Source organism: Chlorocebus sabaeus, chromosome 23 (assembly GCF_047675955.1).
Source record: "Chlorocebus sabaeus isolate Y175 chromosome 23, mChlSab1.0.hap1, whole genome shotgun sequence".
Taxonomy (NCBI): Eukaryota; Metazoa; Chordata; class Mammalia; order Primates; family Cercopithecidae; genus Chlorocebus; species Chlorocebus sabaeus.
In genome coordinates, this window is record NC_132926.1 from 27,340,447 (window position 1) to 27,360,322 (window position 19,876).

The 19,876-nt window shown below is 43.6% G+C and overlaps 1 protein-coding gene across 8 annotated transcripts; it reads right to left on the reverse strand.

Annotated features, from left to right (window-relative positions):
* Positions 1-161: 161 nt before the first annotated feature.
* Positions 162-18,730, reverse strand: CNOT8 (CCR4-NOT transcription complex subunit 8). Of its 8 annotated transcripts, XM_073010562.1 has the most exons (8): positions 18,087-18,245; positions 17,364-17,465; positions 13,448-13,636; positions 11,758-11,951; positions 6,305-6,466; positions 5,226-5,370; positions 4,467-4,577; positions 162-1,665 (listed from the first exon to the last, which is right to left on the reverse strand). In XM_073010562.1, the coding sequence occupies exons 3-8, from the start codon at positions 13,562-13,564 to the stop codon at positions 1,516-1,518; spliced, it is 879 nt and encodes a 292-aa protein (XP_072866663.1). In that variant the 5' UTR covers positions 13,565-13,636; positions 17,364-17,465; positions 18,087-18,245; the 3' UTR covers positions 162-1,515. The 8 variants fall into 8 exon arrangements, with proteins under 8 accessions (XP_072866663.1, XP_072866665.1, XP_008013298.1 ...); XM_073010564.1 differs by lacking the exons at positions 13,448-13,636; positions 17,364-17,465 and adding an exon at positions 18,713-18,730 and having other exon boundaries at positions 18,087-18,203; XM_008015107.3 differs by lacking the exons at positions 17,364-17,465; positions 18,087-18,245 and adding an exon at positions 18,317-18,668.
* Between the last annotated feature and the right edge of the window lie 1,146 nt (positions 18,731-19,876).

The following is a 19,876-nucleotide window of genomic DNA, read 5'->3' on the forward strand; positions in this document are numbered from 1 at the left end:
AAATGATATATATTTTTTTATTCCCGCACCCCCCCTCCCAAGTGTTATTTTGTATGTAAGCCAACTTGGGGACAATGGAGGCAAGATGCTCTTATTTCACTGATGGCAAATGACCATCTTCCAGAGCCAGCAATTCATAGCTATGAAAGACCCAACCTCAATGCCAGTGGTTAAAAAGAAATCTTTATTTTACAAAATTAAAAACATAAATAATATTTACAAGCATCTTAAATACCAGCTTATAATACTTGACATTTTTTAATCATTTCAAATTGAGTTTCCCATAAGCTTTTAAAATGCAAGACCATTCATTCACTTGAGTGAGTTACCAGTTTTTATTTCCACCAATCCAAAGGGAGTTTTGGTTTTTGAAATTGTCCATACTGTGGTCATTCAAAAAAATATAATATACTTTTGAAATGACTAGCTTTAAAAAAAAAAAAAAAAAAAAAAAAAAGTCCTGAGCTTCCTATCCCAGTTGTGGGATATTGCTCCAAAACAACTCAAGAACCCAAATTATCTTACTGCCTGATTAAACGTAACCACTCTAGCTTTTTAAAGACATTCCTGGTACTCACATTAATCCATCTCCCTAATGTTTCAGGTTTGCTGGAAGGAAAAGTAGAGAAAATAGAGAAGTGGGAGAATCCAGATGACTATCTGAAATCACATTACTGAAAATACAACAGACATGACCCAAAAATCTGATCTTACTAGTTTCATTTGGGATCAAATCCAGGATATTTTATTGTACAAAAATTTCAAATGATTTCAGATGATGCGTATGCAACGGCAAACCTGAGTGGCACAATGGAACACAGACTTAAAAGATGCTTCAGTGGTGAACACTCATTCTGGAGTTCTCATGAATGAAGGGTACACAGATTCAGTAAAATTGTTTGCTTTTAAGTTTCATTTTCTGGTCTTCAAATTTCAGCACAGAGCAATTCATTTCCATATAGTAATATGTAAAGAAAGACTACAAAAGTGTGAGGAAAGCAAATGTCCTCAAGAAGGGTCAGAAAAGGAAAGGAAGACTCAGTATCTACAACCCATTACATAAGAACACCATTTTGTTCCATTTTCCCTGGAAGCCCTCACAGCTCAGCTGAGAATCAGAGTAAGAATCTTCATTATCAGAGATTAGCAACAAATTTAAAAGAAAAAGAATGACAACAGGTAAGAGTTATATACATTTTACTAGTTTGTTTCAGACTTGTCCTGGATATTTAAAAAGGTGTCAAATGAGCCATGGATGCTGGTGGCAGGAGGCAACCAGAGAGGAGAGGCTCAGGGATGAGGAAGGGGGAAGACTTACTTACAAATTCAGAGCAAACTCCTCTCTTCTGGGTCTAAAATAAAGACATCTTTTGTCTTCAGTAAAACAAAAGTCTTTCTGCTCAATGCAGATGGTAGGTACAGTTTGCTCAAAAGAAGCATTTTCTCTTGTAAGTACACAGTCAGCACAGTAAGCACCACTCTGGGATCAGGCCCAACCTGCAGAGCCTGGCGCCATCACTGCTGCATGTTGTTGATAATCGCCAGGATGCTCATCTTCTCCTGGGCAGAGTCCACATCCTCATTCTGCTTCTGGGCCACTCCTGTGCCTAAGCCATAGAGCCGTCCACAGTACTTGGCATCATCAATGCTGTCCTCAAAAAACAACTGAAGAATGGGACAGAGAACCATGGTGAGAATTATGCTAGAAGTCATGACAAGTATAAACACTATCACATCTGGCCAGGCACAATGGCTCATGCCTGTAATCCCAGCACTTTGTGAGGCCGAGGCGGGCAGATCACTTGGGGTCAGGAGGTCGAGACCGGCCTAGCCAACATGGCAAAACCCCATCTCTACTAAAAATACAAAAATGAGCCAGGCATGGTGGCGCACGCCTGTAATCCCAGCTACCTGGGAGGGTGAGGCGAAGAATCACTTGCACCCAGGAGGCAGAGGCTGCAGTGAGCCAAGATCGTGCCACTGCACTCCAGCCTGGGCAACACGGTGAAATTCCATCTCAAAAAAGAGAAAAACCACTACCACATCAGCACCTCCCAGCCTTGCTAAAGCCCTGAAAATATACCAAACTAGAAAAAAAAACCTAATAGTATAGAAAGGCTCAGCCAGGCACAGTGGCTCACGCCTATAATCCCAGCACTTTGGGGTGCCAAGGCAGGTGGATTACGAGGTCAGGAGTTCAAGACCAGCCTGGCCAAGATGGTGAAACCCCATCTCTACTAAAGTTACAAAAAATCAGCCAGGCATGGTGGCGGGCACCTGTAATCCCAGCTACTTGGGTGGCTGAGGCAGAGAAATGCTTGAACCTGGGAGGCAGACGTTGCAGTGAACTGAGATTGCGCCACTGTACTCCAGCCTGGGGAACAATGCAAGACTGCATCTCAAAAAAAAAAAAAAGCAGACACGGTTTTACTCACTGCAACCTCCGCCTCCCAGGCTCAAGAGATTCCCTTGCCTCAGCCTCCCAAGTAGCTGGGATTACAGGTGCATGTCATCATACCTGGCTAATTTTTGTACTTTTAATAGAGGCAGGTTTCGCCATGTTGGTCAGGCTGGTCTGGAACTCCTGACCTCAAGTGATCCACTTGCCTCGGCCTCCCAAAGTGCTAGGATTACAGGTGTGAGCCACCATACCCGGCCTAAACCTTTCCTTTTAATGCAGTCTTTTCATGCTCCTTTCTCTGCAGGAGAAAGGCTCTCCTATCTGAACAGACATACTTTCCATGTATTCTTTTACTGCCAGTATCTCTGTGCTGCTGCTGCTGCTGCTGCTGTTTAATGCAACTGCTCCCTTGTCTTTAACAAGCAAAGCAATGGTTAAGAGCTTGGGCTCTGGATTCAGACGGACTCACTTGACCTTGGCAAAGTCATTTAAACTCCTTTTAAGCCATAGTTCCCTATCTATCTATAAACAGGACAATAGGGTTATTATGAGGAATGAGATAACAAACAGTAAGCACTCAAAGCAAGATCTCTCCATTGTGGCACTACTGGGGCAAGATAATTATTTGGGGGAACTTGTCCAGTGTATCATAGGATGTTTAGCAGCATTCCTGACAGGTAGCACACCACCCTTCCCCACCAGATTGTGACAACCAAAATCATGTACAGATATTAACAAATGTACCCTCCAGGGCAAAATCATCCCCAGTTGAGAACCACTAACCTAGAACATTTACCAACACATGGTAACAGTTGTTTATAATTAAGAGTAACAAAGAGGAAACGTACTCTCCCTCTCTACAATCTTAGCTCTAAAAGGAGATCCATGTCTACAGATCAATTAATCTGATCCGTTCCTCAAAAGTGTCAACAAAATCGACATTTTAATTTTTCCAAGCAGCGTCTTACTCCTTCTACATCTTCAAATACATTTTAAAACCTGAGTCAGTGAGTAAAGAAACTAAAAGAAGAAATTAAGAGTCTTTTTACTAAGGGGTTATAGTAAACTCAATATAGTATTTATTTAATAGTAATTGACAGAACTTACCATAATGTCAGTGGGTGGCCTAACAAATATATTTGTATTACAGGAATCAAAAAAAAGCAAATAACTGAAAATTAGAGTTACCAGGAATACCAAGTTCTGGACTTGGGTGTGCTCAAGAATACTTGGTTACTAGAAAGTGGCTCTCATGTCAGAATGCTGCTTTTGCCTCTCAAACATGTGACATGCTGAACACCATAACAAAAAACAACCACTTTCAAAGTGGCCATCAACTTGCTAAAAAAACAATCAGTGTGACCGGGCGCGGTGGCTCACGCCTGTAATCTCAGCACTTTGGGAGGCCAAGGCAGGTGGATCATCTGAGGTCAGGAGTTCGAGACCAGCCTGGCCAGCATAGTGAAATCCTGTGTCTACTAAAAATACAAAAAATTCAGCCAGGCACCATGGCTCACGCCTGTAATCCCAGCACTTTGGGAGGCCAAGGCAGGTGGATCATCTGAGGTCAGGAGTTCGAGACCAGCCTGGCCAGCATAGTGAAATCCTGTGTCTACTAAAAATACAAAAAATTCAGCCAGGCACCATGGCTCACGCCTGTAATCCCAGCACTTTGGGAGGCCAAGGCAGACGGGTCACCTGAGGTCAGGGGTTTGAACCAGCCTGGTCAACGTGGCAAAACCCTGTGTCTACTAAAAATACAAAAATTTGCAGAGCACGGTGGCGGGCACCTATAATCCCAGCTACTCAGGAGGCCGAGGCAGAAGAAAAGCTTGAACCCGGGAGGTGGAGGTTGCAGTGAGCCGAGATCACACCGCTGCACTCCAGCCTGGGTGACAGAGCAAGGTTTCATCTCAAATAAATAAATAAATAAATAAATAAATAAATAAATAAATAAAAATACATGTTCAGCAAATCTCAGCCCACACAACAGACCATCCACTACCTCCTTAGTCTTCAGTAAGTTACTGCCAAGAGGCCTGTGATCACATTCGAGGAAGTTTACCTCTTTCATCCTAAAGAAAGCCATTCCTGTCAGCAGTGAGTCTGAGCCTGCCTGGTGCTGCCTTCCAATCCTCTGCAAATCCAACTGATCAGCAACTTCCTGAAGACCTCCCTGGAGATATATGAAAAACAAAGATAGTATTACAGACCCAACATGCCTCTACTGAAGTCAACTAAGTGCAGTTATGAGTTCACTAAATTCTAGCAAGAAATGGGGACAGGCCATTTATTTAACAGGCCTTAATAACCTCTTTTTAGCTCTTTTCTTCCCTTTTTCCAAACGCTATATTGTGCTACATCCTATATTTTGCTCCTTTCCATGTTGTTAATGTTGCCAGACCTCTGCCTTTAAAATCAGAATTGCGAGGCTGAGGAAATAGTAAATCCCACTCTAATTCTAGACAGCAAAGCTCTGTGTCAACAATTTATTAGGGTACCAAGTTCTAAAACTTTCTAGAGTTAAGAACCCCTCTGAGAATCTGTTACATCACAGACCCCATCCCTAACAAACAGCATTTATACCTTTTCATTAGGTTCATGGGCCTCGAGTGAAGAATGCCTGCCTTAAGATGACAGAAGCAGAGGGTTCCCTTCATGGCCACACAAATATTTGTGCAAATCAGCTTTATATTATACCCTGTCTACCACCACACTGGCATCTAGTACTCAATAATGCATGCTAAACACATAACAATAAAGCAAAGTCAGCTTTTTTTCTGTCCTTATTTTTGTTACTGGTATTAAGAAAAACATCATATACCTTAAGATTTTTGCAACTCTTCATCAGGTATTTCACATCATAAATGGATGGGAAGAAAAGGTTCAGAATATGAAAGAATTCATGTTCCTCTTCTGGCAAACGAGAATCTGTAAGCAACTTTACCATATAGCCAAAATCATAGCCACTACAAGGAGAGAATAAACCACAGAGGTTAAAAAAGCAGCAGTTATCAGGCCCCAGTGGCAGTGGCAATAAAATGGCAGTGTTCAACCATTTTATTTCTCAAAGCTTGTAAATGCTACTTCGTGTTAGGAACTTTCACTTTTTCTGAGTAGTTTATTGTACTATAATCTGAATCTTTTTTTTTTTTTTTTTTTTTTGAGACAGAGTCTGGCTCTGTTGCCCAGGATGGAGTGCAATGGCACGATCTCGGCTCACTGCAACCTTCACCTCCCGGGTTCAAGCAATTATCCCTGCCTCAGTCTCCCAAGTAGCTGGGATTACAGGCGCCCGCCACCATGCCTGGCTAATTTTTGTATTTTTAGTAGAGATAGGGTTTTGCCATGGTGGCCAGGCTGGTCTCGAACTCCTGACCTTAGGTGATCCGCCTGCCTCAGCCTCCCAAAGTGTTGGGATTACAGGTGTGAGCCACCAAGCCCGGCCTATAATCTGAACTTTCCAATAACAACCTAACAGGCTAATATGGGAGATATAAAAAAGTACCCAAAGGTTTTAACTGTGGATTTGATTCACCAAAAATCCAAAAGTACTGAGAAGTTAAAATAAGGAGAATCTGGCTTTCAAGTACCTAAGAAACTCTGGGGACAGCCATTTAAAAGATAACCAAGTACTGTGACCCTCTCCACCCACCATATTCCCACTTGGAATTAAACCCACTGATAGCCACATGATAAAGCCAAATACCGTGTGAAACAAACCAGTATATAAGCCCCAGTATTTTCTGAAAAACTGAAACATGGGCAACAAGTACCAATTCAACTTCTTACTGCTGCTGATGAACACAACAGTCACTAGGACTTCAAAAATGACTAAGAATTCAGTTCCCTGCTCCAGTGTAGCCCAAAGTGAGAGAGAAATACACATTCCCTAGGACTGACCTATGAAATGAAAGCCATTTGACATTGTCACAGAGAACCACTCCTGATGTCATAAGCAGTTCTGCAAAGTGCAGTGTGTCAATCCCTTCCTCTTCATGCTTCTGAAACTGTAGTCCTGAGTTAGCAAGGAGATCTATGGAATCCTGGGAGTACATGTCCTCTCTAAAAAACAAGGTGTTTATTTATTAACTGGTGAATAAAGAAACAGAAGTAGTGGCCACAATATTACCACCACCTTATACTTATAGTACAAGTATTTTTGAAATGCTTTTCCTAACTTAATAGATCAATTCACTCTTTCCAACATTCAAACAAGCATGCAGAGTAGATCATCATATTTCTGTGACAGATAGAAAAATGAGATTTTCCTCCATAAACTAAATTTCCTAATTATAATGGGTATACATTTGCTCATTATTTGGAGGAAAAAAAAAAAAAAAACCTGGCACAGTGGTGCACGCCTATAATCCCAGCACTCTGCAAGGCCAAGGCAGGAAGATCACCTGAGGCCAGGAGTTCCAGACCAGCCTAGGCAACAGACAAGACTGTCTCAAAAAAAAAAAAAAAAGAAAAGAAAAAAAAAAAAACACCACACACACACACACACGCCAGGCATGGTGGTATGCATCTATAGTCCCAACTACTCTAGAGGCTGAGGTGAGAGGATTGCTTGAGGTCAAGAACTGGAGGGGGCTAACACCACTGCACTCTAGTCTGGGTGACAGAGCAAGATCCTGTCTCAAAAATAAAATAAACAGGCTGGGCATGGTGGCTCACACCTGTAATACCAGCACTTTGGGAGGCTGAGACAGGCGGATCACTTGAGGCCAAGAGTTCGAACCAGCGTGGCCAACATGGTGAAACTCTGTCTCTACTAAAAATACAAAAATTAGGCCGGGCGCAGTGGTTCATGCCGGTAATCCCAGAACTTTGGGAGGCCAAGGTGGGCAGATCACAAGGTCAAGAGATTGAGACCATCCTGGCTGACATGGTGAAACCCTGTCTCTACTAAAACCACAAAAATTAGCTGGGCATGGTGGCATGCACCTGTAGTCCCAGATACTTGGGAGCCTGAGGCAGGAGACTGCTTGAATCCGGGAGGCAGAAGTTGTAGTGAGCCAAGGTCATGCCACTGTGCTTCAGCCTGATGACAGAGTGAGACTCCATCTCAAAAACAAAAATTAGTCAGATGTGGTGGTGCGCCCCTGTAATCCCAGGTACTCAGGAAGTTGAGGCATAAGAATCACCTGAACCCAGGAGGCAAAGGTTGCAGTGAGCCAAGATGGCACCACTGTACTTCAGCCTAGGGAACAGAACAAGACTCTTTGTCTCAAAAAATAAATAAATAAATAAACTTAAAAAAAAAAAAAAAAAAACAAAAAAACAAGACCGGGTGCAGTGGCTCACGCCTATAATCCCAGCACTTTGGTAGGCCAAGGTGGGCAGATCACCTGAGGTTGGGAGTTCAAGACCAGCCTGACCAATGTGGAGAAACCCCGTCTCTACTAAAAATACAAAATTAGCCGGGCGTGGTGGCGCATGCCTGTAATCCCAGCTATTCGGGATGCTGAGGTGGGAGAATCACTTGAACCTGGGAGGCAGAGGTTGCGGTGAGCCGAGATAGCGCCATTGCACTCCAGCCTGGGCAACAAGAGCGAAACTCCATCTCAAAAAAAAAAAAAAAAATTAACCAACAAAAAAATACTGAGGCACAGATGGTGGGCAGCCAGCTAAGATGACCCGATGCACCTTCCAGCTGATTCAGGCTGCTTGCCTCAGTCTCAGAGTCACCACGACCATGGCCAGTCAGTCTCAGGGGTTCCAGCACTGCTGTGGGCCAAGAAATGTGCCACTGAGAAGGTATCCAAGGCACATGAGCAAAAGACCCAGAGGCTGAAGCAGATCAAAGGAGCAGCTGAGGATGAAACTTAACAGTACCACCTGCAGAAAGAGGAAGTGGTCCAGGTCAAGGAAGCCACAGCCCTGGAATCCCAGTAGCTGCAGCACTCAAGTGGCATAGGAAGCCCAGAAAAGGACCAGCCACCAGACCTACTTATGGCAGAAAAAGGCTTGGGTAGCCTCTTGGCCTCTGTGACATTGGCCAGAAATCCATGAAAACTACAGCATAAATGGAAAGGAGTGGGAGAAATAAGTGCCTGTTCCATGAACCAGCATTTTAGATAACCTCAGGGAACATAAAGCTTTGGCAAAGCTCGTTACATTCCTACGAAAAAGAAGTAAATAGATCGGGTGCGGTGGCTCACACCTGTAATCCTAGCACTTTGGGAGGCCAGCGTGGGTGTATCACAAGGGTCAGGAGTTAAAGACCAGCCTGGCCAAGATGGTGAAACCCATCTCTACTAAAAATACAAAAATTAGCCAGGCATGGTGGTGGGCACCTGTAATCCCAGCTACTAGGGAGGCTGAAGCAGAGAACTGCTTGAACCTGGGAGGCAGAGGTTGCAGTGAGCCGAGATCGCGCCACTGCACTCCAGCCTGGGTGACAAAGCGAGACACCATCTCAAAAAAAAAAAAAAAAAAAAAGGCAGTAAATAGGTGAAGCGTGGTGGCTCACACCTGTAATTCCAGCACTTTAGGAGGCCAAGGCGGGCGGATCACAAGGTCAGGAGTTCAAGACCAGCCTGGCCAACATGGTGAAACCCCATCTCTACTAAAAAAACACAAAAATTAGACAGGCATGGTGGTGGGCACGCCTGTAATCCCAGCTACTCGGGAGGCTGAGGCAGAATTGCTTGAACCCAGGAGGCACAGGTTGCAGTGAGCTGAGATTGTGCCACTCCAGCCTGGGTGACAGAGCAAGATTCCGTCTCAAATAAAAATTTTAAAAAATTTAAAAATTTTTTAAAAAAAGGAAGTAAAAGATTTCTGTATATTACATAGCAGGTCCCTTCACTTCTTGGAGAGTAGCAAATCTAGCTTCTTTGTACAGACTTACAACTCAACTAAAGCTCTTATATTTTAAAAAGGACATTAAAAAAATTTTCTCTTTACCTCATATTTCATAGAAATATAATGGGTATGTGTTGTCTGTTTTCCTATGTCTTTTAGCTCAAGCAATACATGTATCATTGTTGACTTTTTCTTTCTTATATCTAGTGAAAGGAAAAAGTTCTTTGAAGAAGGAAAGAAATTAAGTTTTCTTTTTCCCTAATGCTTCCATGAAGGTCAGGGGCTTTATCTATGAAAAAGTAGCAAATAGTTATTTGTAACCCATGTGAAGCAACAGCCAGTCTTAAAGTAGTCTACTCCTGTTAATGGTTCAAACAATGAATACTAGTGTAATTGCTTGAGCTACTCTTAGTTTCTCTTAATCAAAATTACTAGATGACAGAATTAAATAACTTGTAACATGTTATTACTTGGTATACAGATGATTATCTGAAAGACTCTGTTATGAAAAAAATTGAAAAAATTAATGTTCTTATAATGCTACCCCACAGGTACAACACCTTCGTTTACAGCTCTTTCCAGACTATTTTATCTATCTACACATAGACACCTACATCTCTTACATCTCTACATCACAGACCATCTTTACAAATCAGTACTCATCCATTGTAACACTGGCATAATATTCCACTGTAAAGATATATCCATTAATTCAACCACATGAATTATTTACAATACCATGTAACACAAAAGTAAGGAAATAAGCTAAACAAATCCTGTTCCACTAGACTTTCACTTGCTTTTCATATAAACTTGGGTTAGGCAATAAGAAAACCACTGCAATCTTGATTTTTTTCCACTAAATTAAAACCAGTGTTGAATCACAAGTTTCTTTTCCACTTAAATAAACATTATTTTTTTGTTTTATTATAACTAGGCTTCAATCCCAAGTAAACATTATTTCTTTTTTCTTTTTATTGAGGCAGAGTCTCACTCTGTCACCTAGGCTGGAATGCAGTGGCACAATCTCGACTCACTGCAGCCTCCACCTCCTGAGTTCAAGTGATCCTCCCACCTCAGCCTCCTAAGTAGCTGGGATTACAGGCACCCACCAGCACACCTGGCTTTTTGTATTTTTAGTAGAGACAGGGTTTCACCACATTGGGCAGGCTGGTCTTGAACTCCTGGCCTCAAGTGATCCATTGATCCACCCACCTCAGCCTCCCAGAGTGCTGGAATTACAGGTGTGAGCCACCACGCCCAGCCGCAAGTAAACATTATTTTAAATCCAAACATACTCAAACCACTCTGAAATAACTCATTTTTCTTCCTTGTATTATATTATTTTTATGGTACGAACTCACAGGCTTTGACAATAAACTAAAAAATGTAGCTAAAGGAAAGATCCAGATGATCTCCCAAAATTACTTGAACCTCAAGGAAATTTCCAAAACATACGAACAACAACAAAAAAAGTTGTTCCTTGCAGGCACAATGGCTCACACCTGTTATCCCAGCACTTTGGGAAGTCAAAGCGGGCTGATCACTTCCCACAAAAAATTAGCCGGGCATGGTGGCATGCACCTGTAGTCCCAGCTACTTGGGGGGGCTGACGTGGGAGGATCACTTGAGCCTGGGAGATTGAGGCTGCAGTCAGCCATGTTCACACCACTGCACTCTAGCCTGCGTGACAAAGCAAGACCCTGTCTTCACAGGAAGAAAAGATTACTCCTAAGTCATGAAACACTCCTGATGCCCAGTTAAACAAAGCAGGATATGATAGGAAGTACACTAACATCACTTCATGCAATCAGCAAAATGACAGTCTCCCCCAAATTTTCCTTTAAAATTCCTGGGTATTTAAAAAAAAAAAAAAAAAAAAATTTAAATTCCTGGGTATATATCCAAAAGAACTGAAAGCAAGACCTTGAAGAAATATTTGCACACCCATGTTCATAGCAGCAATATTCACAACAGCCAAGAGGTAGAAGAAACCCAAGTGTCTATCAACAGATGAATAAACAAAATGTGGTATATACATACCATGGAATCTTCCACTGCCTAAGAGTGGAATTGCTAGCTCATGTGGCAACTCTATGTTTAACATTTTCAGGAACTGCAAAACTATTTTCCAGAATTTCCCCCAAATTCTATATTCCCAGCAGCAATGTATGAGGGTTCCAATTTTCTCCACACCCTCAACAACACTTATTATGTCTTTTTGACTACAGCCATTCTAGTGGGTGTGAAGTGGTATCCCAATGTGGGTTTAATTTGCATCTCCCTCATGACTAATGATGTTGAGCATCTTTTCATGTGCTTACTGGCCATCTGTACATTATCTTTCAAGAAGTCTATTCAGATCTTTTGCACATTTTTAGTTGGGTTATCTTTTCATTGTTGAGCTGCTGCAGTTCTTTAAGCAGGACTTCACTTGCTGAGATTCCCTATTCCATCCTCTGCTTGACCACTCTATCCAACACCTACCTGGATTCAGTGAAAACAAAACTTAAAATTAACAAAATTATTTAGAAATCACTTACGTAAGGTTAAATTTGAAATTGAACTGCCAAGTATTGATTCCAGAAGGATATTCTCCCTTCTCATTTGTGAATGTAAGGCCCAGCTGGATAATTTTTAAAAGGTCAACATTGCACCGCAGAAGCTGATACTGGTAATCTATGGAACTACGAAATTCACCAATTGGTCGCACCACAACACCTGGAAATTCTGTGTCCTGGAAAAGGAAAAAGTCTCTCATCACAAGGTTTCAGAAAACAGTGGATGCTGAATTGGTAATTCATAAATAAAATTTTACCTCCATTTATAAAAGTTATGTGACAAGCCCCAAACTTGGGCACAAAATTCTTTTTGTGTTTTTTTGAGATAGGGTTGGTCTGTCTCTGTCACCCAGGCTGCAGGGCAGTAGCACAATCACAGCTCACTACAGCCTCAACTTCACAAGTGCAATCAATCCTCCCCCCTCAGCCTCCCTAAGTAGCTGGAACTACAGGTCCATGCTACCACACCCAGCTAATTATTGTATTTTTTGTAGAGATGGGGTTTCACCATGTTGCCCAGGCTGATCTCAAGTGATCCACCTGCCTCGGCCTCCCAAAGTGCACAGATTACAGGCATCAGCCAACACGACCGGCCAAAATCCTATCTTAAAATACTGATCTTGTTGATATCTACTAAAGAAGCACTAGAATCATGAAGCTTCGCACAACAACTTGATCCTAAATAAGCAGAATGTCAATAGAAAGAGTTGAGTAACTACAGGTAGATATGCAGTCAATTAAGAACATTCTAGGTTGAGAACAATATATGAATAAAAATACAAATACAAGGAAGTGAAACAGCCATTCAGAAAAAAATATAAAGAGACAGGCTTAGCTTGAGTGAAAAGACTGGAAGGAGCTCTGAATACCAAGCTACAGACTTAACTCTATAATTTCTAAAGCAAGAGTCACAAATTCCAAGCAGCTAATGTAAAGGAGTAAAGTCAGCTAGGTATGAAAATGGTACAAGTAACAGGGACTGGAGTAAAACAGAGAGCACATGCCTCTCTACAGGAGGCTCTTAATATTACCACAATACTCATCTCTTTCTCCAGCCAGTGTCAAGCAGGGGTAGATAACATATATTGCCAGGTCTTCCTATTTTTTTTTCAGGGATGCCAGAAATCTGGAATTCAACTGAGTTCTACTGACTTTTAAATGCTGGCAATAAATTTTTAAAATTTTGAATAAACATTGTGTAGTCAAATTCACCGTATCTGTAGAACAGATGGGCCCTGGGGGTTGATGTAACTTCTGCTTTAAAGACTTTCAAACAGAATAATGTTACAAAAAATCTAAGATACTAGAGGTTACATCCTTCTCAGAGACACTGGCTACCTTGATATTTCATAAAGCAACACAACCTTCCGTCAGGTTTAATTCACAATGGCTTTAGTGGAACATACTCATTCTTTTCAAGATCTCAAATTAAACATTCCCTCAACCCATCCATATAAGAAGGTGAGTCAAGCTGGGCATGGTGGTATGAGCCTGCAGTCCCAGCAACCTGGAAAGGTAAGGTGGGAGGACTGCTTGAGCCCAGGAGTTCAAGGCTGCAGTGAGCTATGATTGATTGCATCTGTGAATAGCCACTGCACTCCAGCCTGGGCAACAGAGCAAGACCCCATCTCTAAGAGTAAAAAAGGAGGTGAGTCAGAGTAGAGCTCCTTACCATGGCAATATAACTGTAACTGAGCACGATTTCTCGGATCTTCCTCATCTCTTCTTCTAGATTACTGGCCCATACTTCACAGATAACCTGGCTATTCTCCACAAGTGCTGCAGGCATCCTGAAGAAACCTGAGAAGTCGCCGTCAGCTAACTAGTTTTACAGTGCAAGCCAGACAATGTTTGATCTGATCTAGATTTTAAAACATTTTAAAATCATGTAAGTTTATACACACATAAGATGTCAACAAAACAAAGACATCAAAACAATATTTTACAATCACTTCATTAGTTTAAAACATTAAGATTATTCTCCATTTTATATGATGGGGAAACTCTTATCAACACACACAAACACACGCAAACACACGCACACACACACGGTTCTTTCCTGAAGAAACTGAAGTTACTAAAACTTCTGCCCAGCAGTCCTCTGCCACAGAAGTGAAACCACTACCCTAGTTTTTCAGCTCTCTGTAGACTAGACCAAAATAATCCCCAGTTACCACAAATATGCCCTTATCCATGACTTTCACATCACTTTGCACAGGGACCAAATCATGGAAACAGTCCTAAAGGAATCACCTTAGCCATTTTCAATGTACCTGAGATCTCTGAAAGCCTGAAAGAACGTCGACCTAAACTCTCACACTCAAGCCTTTGTACCCATATGATGAATACTGGCATGGGATTCTTCCCCCAACCCACAAAAGGAAATTATTTTTCTCTACAATCCAAAAGTCAAATATAACTAGAGGCAATTAACAACACCAGTGCCTCTTTAGATATACCAGTGCCTCTTTAGATTTGTGCAAACAGAGCATGAAGTGAGGGATTTAAGCGGTAGAAAACAATCCCACTTGTTAATCTGAACCCTAAAAACCACAACGAAAATCAGAATTTGAGTTAGTATTTACGTTTTTGTTTTTTTTTTTTTTTTTTGAGATGGAGTCTCGCTCTCTCGCACAGGCTAGAGCGCAGTGGTGCACTCCTGGCTCACTGCAACCTCTGCCTCCTGGGTGCAAGCGATTCTCCTGCCTCAGCTACCCAAGTAGCTGGGACTACATGTGTGCGCCACCACGCCCAGCTAAGTTTTGTATTTTAGTAGAGATGCGGTTTCATTATATTGGCCAGGCTGGTCTTGAACTCCTGACCTTGTGATCCACCGGCCAGTATTTACTTTTAAACACATAAATTAAAAAGAAACTATGCAGCAATTCAACAGTAGGACTAAAGATGGCTGGTATAAATCATTCAGCCAGAAACAGAATGATTCATGGTGTATTTTTCAAGAGAAAAATTAGGGAGGGGAAAGTATTCTGTGAGAAAAAAATTCATCATGATTGGGTCTCTGACTAATGCTCTTATTATTATGGCAAACAACATATGAGGCCTGGTTATAAAAATACAAAAAAGTCGGCTGTGGTGGCTCACACCTGTAATCTTAGCACTTTGGAAGTCCGAGGCGGGCGGATCACAAGGGCAGGAGATTGAGACCATCCTGGCTAACACGGTGAAACTCCGTCTCTACTAAAAATACAAAACATTGGCTGGCTGTGATGTCATGCGTCTGCAGTCCCAGCTACTCCGGAGGCTGAGGCAGGAGAATTGCTTGAACCCAGGAGGCGGAGGTTGCAGTGAGACAAGAAGTGCCACCACAATCCAGCCTGGGCGACAGAGCGAGACTATGTCTCCAAAAAAAAAACAAACAAACAACAAAAAATAAAGGCATTTACTTCTAAGGCAAGCCCACTGCATGGATCCACAACACAATAGTGGACTCTAATGTATATATTTAAAGAAAATTTCCTAGAAACAGTAAAACGAATGTAAGTGGTTCCCAAAGGACAGAGCAAGGAATATCTTTGCTTCCTACTTTCAAGATTGGCAGATGCAACAATGAGAATCTGGAGCAAAACAAAACTGGCATCATTTCTCTAAGAAACTTCTAAGAAATCAAACTGTTGGTTTGCCAGCAACCCTTGAAGATTCCATTTATTCAAGGTATCCTATACTTCTACAGATTTTTCTCTGTAATTATAGTAGTTAAACTTAAGTAGACTATGTGGTATCTCCCCACAAAAACATAGTAGAAATTTCTTAAAGCCAGGATATATTTCTTCTCTTGTTTTTGTTCTATTACAGGCTTGCAAAAGAACAATAAAGATCAAGAAAAGAGAGAAGTTCAGAATGAATGTGGAGTAAATTCCACTATCTGACCATAATTCAGAAAATGTTCCAATTCAGAATTTTAGATTCCTAAACTTGCTTAAGATTTCTCCCCTGCAAAAGGCCTTAAAACCATTTTCTATACCCATATAATGTTAAATCAGTGGTACCTCCTTATTTCCCTAACTGAAATAATATCCTCCATTTTTGGTGTCATTTCAAACATAACCATAACTACTTTGGAGGAAGTGGGTGTATCACTCCCGAGTTTCTGGGAGATGTTTCCATAAAAGCAAAAGCAACAACAACAACAACAAAAACCCCAAACAACCAAAAGATGCCTTTAACCTCCATTTAAAAGAGAACTGGTTTTTAAAAAGTTAACCACTGTTATACATATCTGGCATATATATGGGGACTGCAAAAGCCAGACAGCTGGCAAAAATATGTAAGCCATTTTTGCTCCAAAGTTAGCTAGGATCTGTGGGGAAGTAAACAATAGCCTGCAAGCCCCTGAATGTAGTGCCACTCAAAAATTAAAGAGGAATCACACTACGCACATTTAATTTAGCAAGTCAAATTACTGACATATGTTGGCCAAAAAATAAAATAAAATAGCAACTTAAATACCAGGAGGACGAGGGCAGTAGCTCACACCTGTAATCCCAGCACTTTTGAGAGGCTGAGGTTGCAGAATCACTTGAACTTAGGAGTTCGAGACCAGCCTAGGCAACAAAGTAAGAACCCCCCGTCTCTACAAAAAGTACAAAAACTTAGGCAGGCACGGTAGTGTGTGCCTGTAGTCCCAGTTACTCAGGAGACTGAGCTGGGAGGATCACTTGAGCCCCAGGAAGTCGAGGCTGCAGCAGTGAGCTGTGATTACGCCACTGCATTCCAGCCTCAGCGACTGAGCAAGAGCACGTTTCAAAAAAATCATCATCATCATCATCATCATCCCAGCAATTCAGCCTGCCACTTTCCACTTCATAAGCACATGCTCCAAAATGAGCCTAAGATAGGGGTTTGTCTTCCTCCTTTTAAGCCTCCTCAGTGCAAGCATCTCACAGCACATCACAACTCTACGGCTTTCAAATACGCTTATTTGCACAACACAGCCCCTAAAGGTAACCTAATTACTTATCCGGGTTACAACCAAAGCAGCAGTAACAAGTTTCAAAACTGAAGGAAAAACTGTCCAGCATGTAGTCACAAACAGGATGCTAATCTCAAGCGTTGAATGTTTCTAAGAAATTGTTAAGGATTAATTTTTATTACATACAATGTTTGCCTCACGGGCTGACTTAAAAACTTGACTCCCACATGAGCTACAGAGAAAACTGTGCAAGAGGGAAAGGTTTTCACAAACACACACACCCCTATGAATTACTGAAGTCCCTGCCCTGTGCTGACCTGCAGGGCAGTATGTTCAGATAGCTCCCGTTGATCTACAGTGTAAACTTCTCCAAAACATAACTCCTTATTTACACAGGAAAGCTCTGAAGGGCAACTAATGATAAAGCCACCGGAACGTTTTCTCTGCAAGCAATCAAGGCCTTGCTCGGGAAAAGAAATGTTGAGTCTGATTTTGTTTGTTTAAGCCCAAGTGTACAAGGAAACAATAAACATCACTTCCCTATTCGAGAGGACTACACAAAGGCTTTGCCGTGCCTAGATAAGATAGAAAAGGAAGTGGCACGTTTGAAGAAATAAATAGCAGCAGCGTTTAAGAGGATCCTCTGACCCTCCCCTACCTCCAAACACAGTGTCTCAAGGCACTGTCCTGGACTGAACCGCAGTTCAAACTTCTTAAAACCACCCGAACGGCCCAGGTCTGTGAGTTGGCTCCTCCATTCCTAAAGCCATAGAATACCAAGAAAAAGTTGTGGGGCCTCAAGAACTGAGGAGGAGGCGGCGACTTAGAAGGGGGAGGCCCGCAAGATTCCATATTCAGGTCCTCCTCCCCACTACTCTGTCTCCCATCATCATTCTCTTCTCGTTTATCATCATCTGTCCACTTCAAATCACACTCAGTCCTCCTCCTTCTGACACACCATTCTTCTTCTGTGTTTGTTCGGTAAAGCAAAGTTAAAATTACGGGCCTTAGGACTAAGAGAACTAAGTTCGAAGCCAGGTCAAGCCACGTAGTTGTGCGTCCTTGCATAAGCTACTTAACCTATTTCGTGCCTCAGTTTTCCTATCTTGTAAAATGGGTTTGATAACAGTACGCACCTCGGACGATTGGAGTAGAAGTTAAAATGAAGCATATGAGGTGCTTTGTAAAGTCCCCGCACATATCACTCGAATATTACCGTGTGGCGGTGGCCATTATTATTACTACTCTTTGCTGGGTTTTCTCTCATCATACACCCTGCCCCTTACACACACCCCCACTTCCCTTCCCCCACAGACCCCCCATGGTCTCTCACACTCTTCCATCTTACGCTCCTCTTTCCGGTAAGCGCAGGCCCGCTTACCGTGACCGGCAGGGCCCGCGAAGCGCTGGCTAGCGGGCTGGCGGGCTGACTCCCGGACGGCGGCGGCGACAGCAGCCCCTGACCCGGAGCTCTCTTCCCTCTACCCCGGATCTGCTCCTAGAACCGAACGAGCCAGCGAAATGGGCGCCCACGTGCCCAGAGCGGCCTTACGTACCTCCCACCAAACAACCGGACGGCACCACTCTACCCACCCGATCCGCCCGACTCGCCTGCTCTCTAGAGTCACTCCAGACGCGCGCGCGCCTGGTCACGCCCGCTCCTCCCCCTTTGCGCGCCCCTGCGACTCTGTGCGTGTTCGCTCCGCCCGTGAGCTCGCGGGAAGCAGCGCGCAGGCGCAGAAACAACAGGGCGCCGCCGAATAGGTGGGAAGCGGAGGTCTCGAAGCACGCTCGCGGAAGGCGGCCCTCCCGCGGCCCTCTTCGCGTGATTAGTTGCGCTCGCTCAATTTAATCATGATTATTACTCCTCCATTTTGGTTCTCTTTCCGCGCGAACAAGGAAGGGGCGTGCTCTAGAACAACCCCTCCTGCCGTGGGCGCGGCCTGGAAAAATCCGAAGGCCGAGGAAAGGGCGTGGCCCTTCGAAAAAACCCCCACCCCGAATTACCACGCCTCCTCCTTCTGGCTTTGAAGGACCGTTAAAACCGTTGGCACGAAGGGATTTGTGGCGAGGTTGACGGAGAAAAAGGCTGTCCTGGTTTTCTGTTCTAATATGGCCCCCTAGATGCCTCACTTACAAAGCATCTATCTTACGGTTCCTTTCTGGCAAACAGTTAGTTGGGGGTGGGGCGGCTCCCGAAAGGCGAGGGTGGGTGACGTCCGCCAAGGCCCGCCTACCTCCCGGCCTCACTCAGCCGAGCGAGGAACATTGCCATAGCAACTGGCCTGCCAGGGTCTGCTCCAGTTACAAAGAGGACGGCGCCTCCCGTGGGCACGGCGCCTGGCCAGCGCAGGCGTCGCCCGGCTCTTAAGAGCTCCAAAACCTTTGCGAACGCGCAGGGAGCTCGCCAGATTTTAGTGTCGAGACCCACGGGCTCAGGCCTCGCCCAGGAGCTTCTGAGGCCCCTCGGCCAGCCCTTTGGTTCCCTTTTAATCCTGCTTGGAAACAGGGCTCTTGACCGACGCCCGCCCTGGGCAGCGTGTGACCAGCTGGGGCGCGCCTCCGCCTCGTGTTCTCCGCGGTGGGAGAGAAGACAAAGCGCCGGCTTCCTGCCCACAGCGTCGGCGGCGGGCCGCCCTCAGCCACTCTGGCCAGCCCTCCACCCCTGTTCCCTAGAGGACGTGGGGGCTGCCCCAGGCACGGTTCTAGTCCTTGTCCCAGATGCTTCTACTTGAGGTGCTGTTGATAAGAGAACGGCAAATGTACCCCTAGTGACCGGGAGAGAGGCTTCTACTATTCACTTTGCACTTTTAAACATTTCTTCCTAAGGGGATTCTCCAGAATCCTTCCAATTCCTAGGCTGGATGCCGAGCTGGCCTTGAGCGGCAATTTCAAACGGGATTCCCAAAAGCTATTCTCCAGGGAGGTGAACTCCTAGCTCCAGCCTCCAGGATAAGAGCATCGAATGCACTTTCTGAACTCCAGTCCTCCTCTTCTCCCCTCCAAATGAGTGTTTAGCTCCTTATCTGCAAAATTAGGATACCAGTGGTTCTCATGAGCTTGTGAAGATTAAATAGTTAATAATTGGAAAAACACCCCGCACCAAGGAAGATATAAAAGAGCGTTCGATAAACGGCATGTCTCAGTTTGCTCTAACAGTCGATTTGGGGC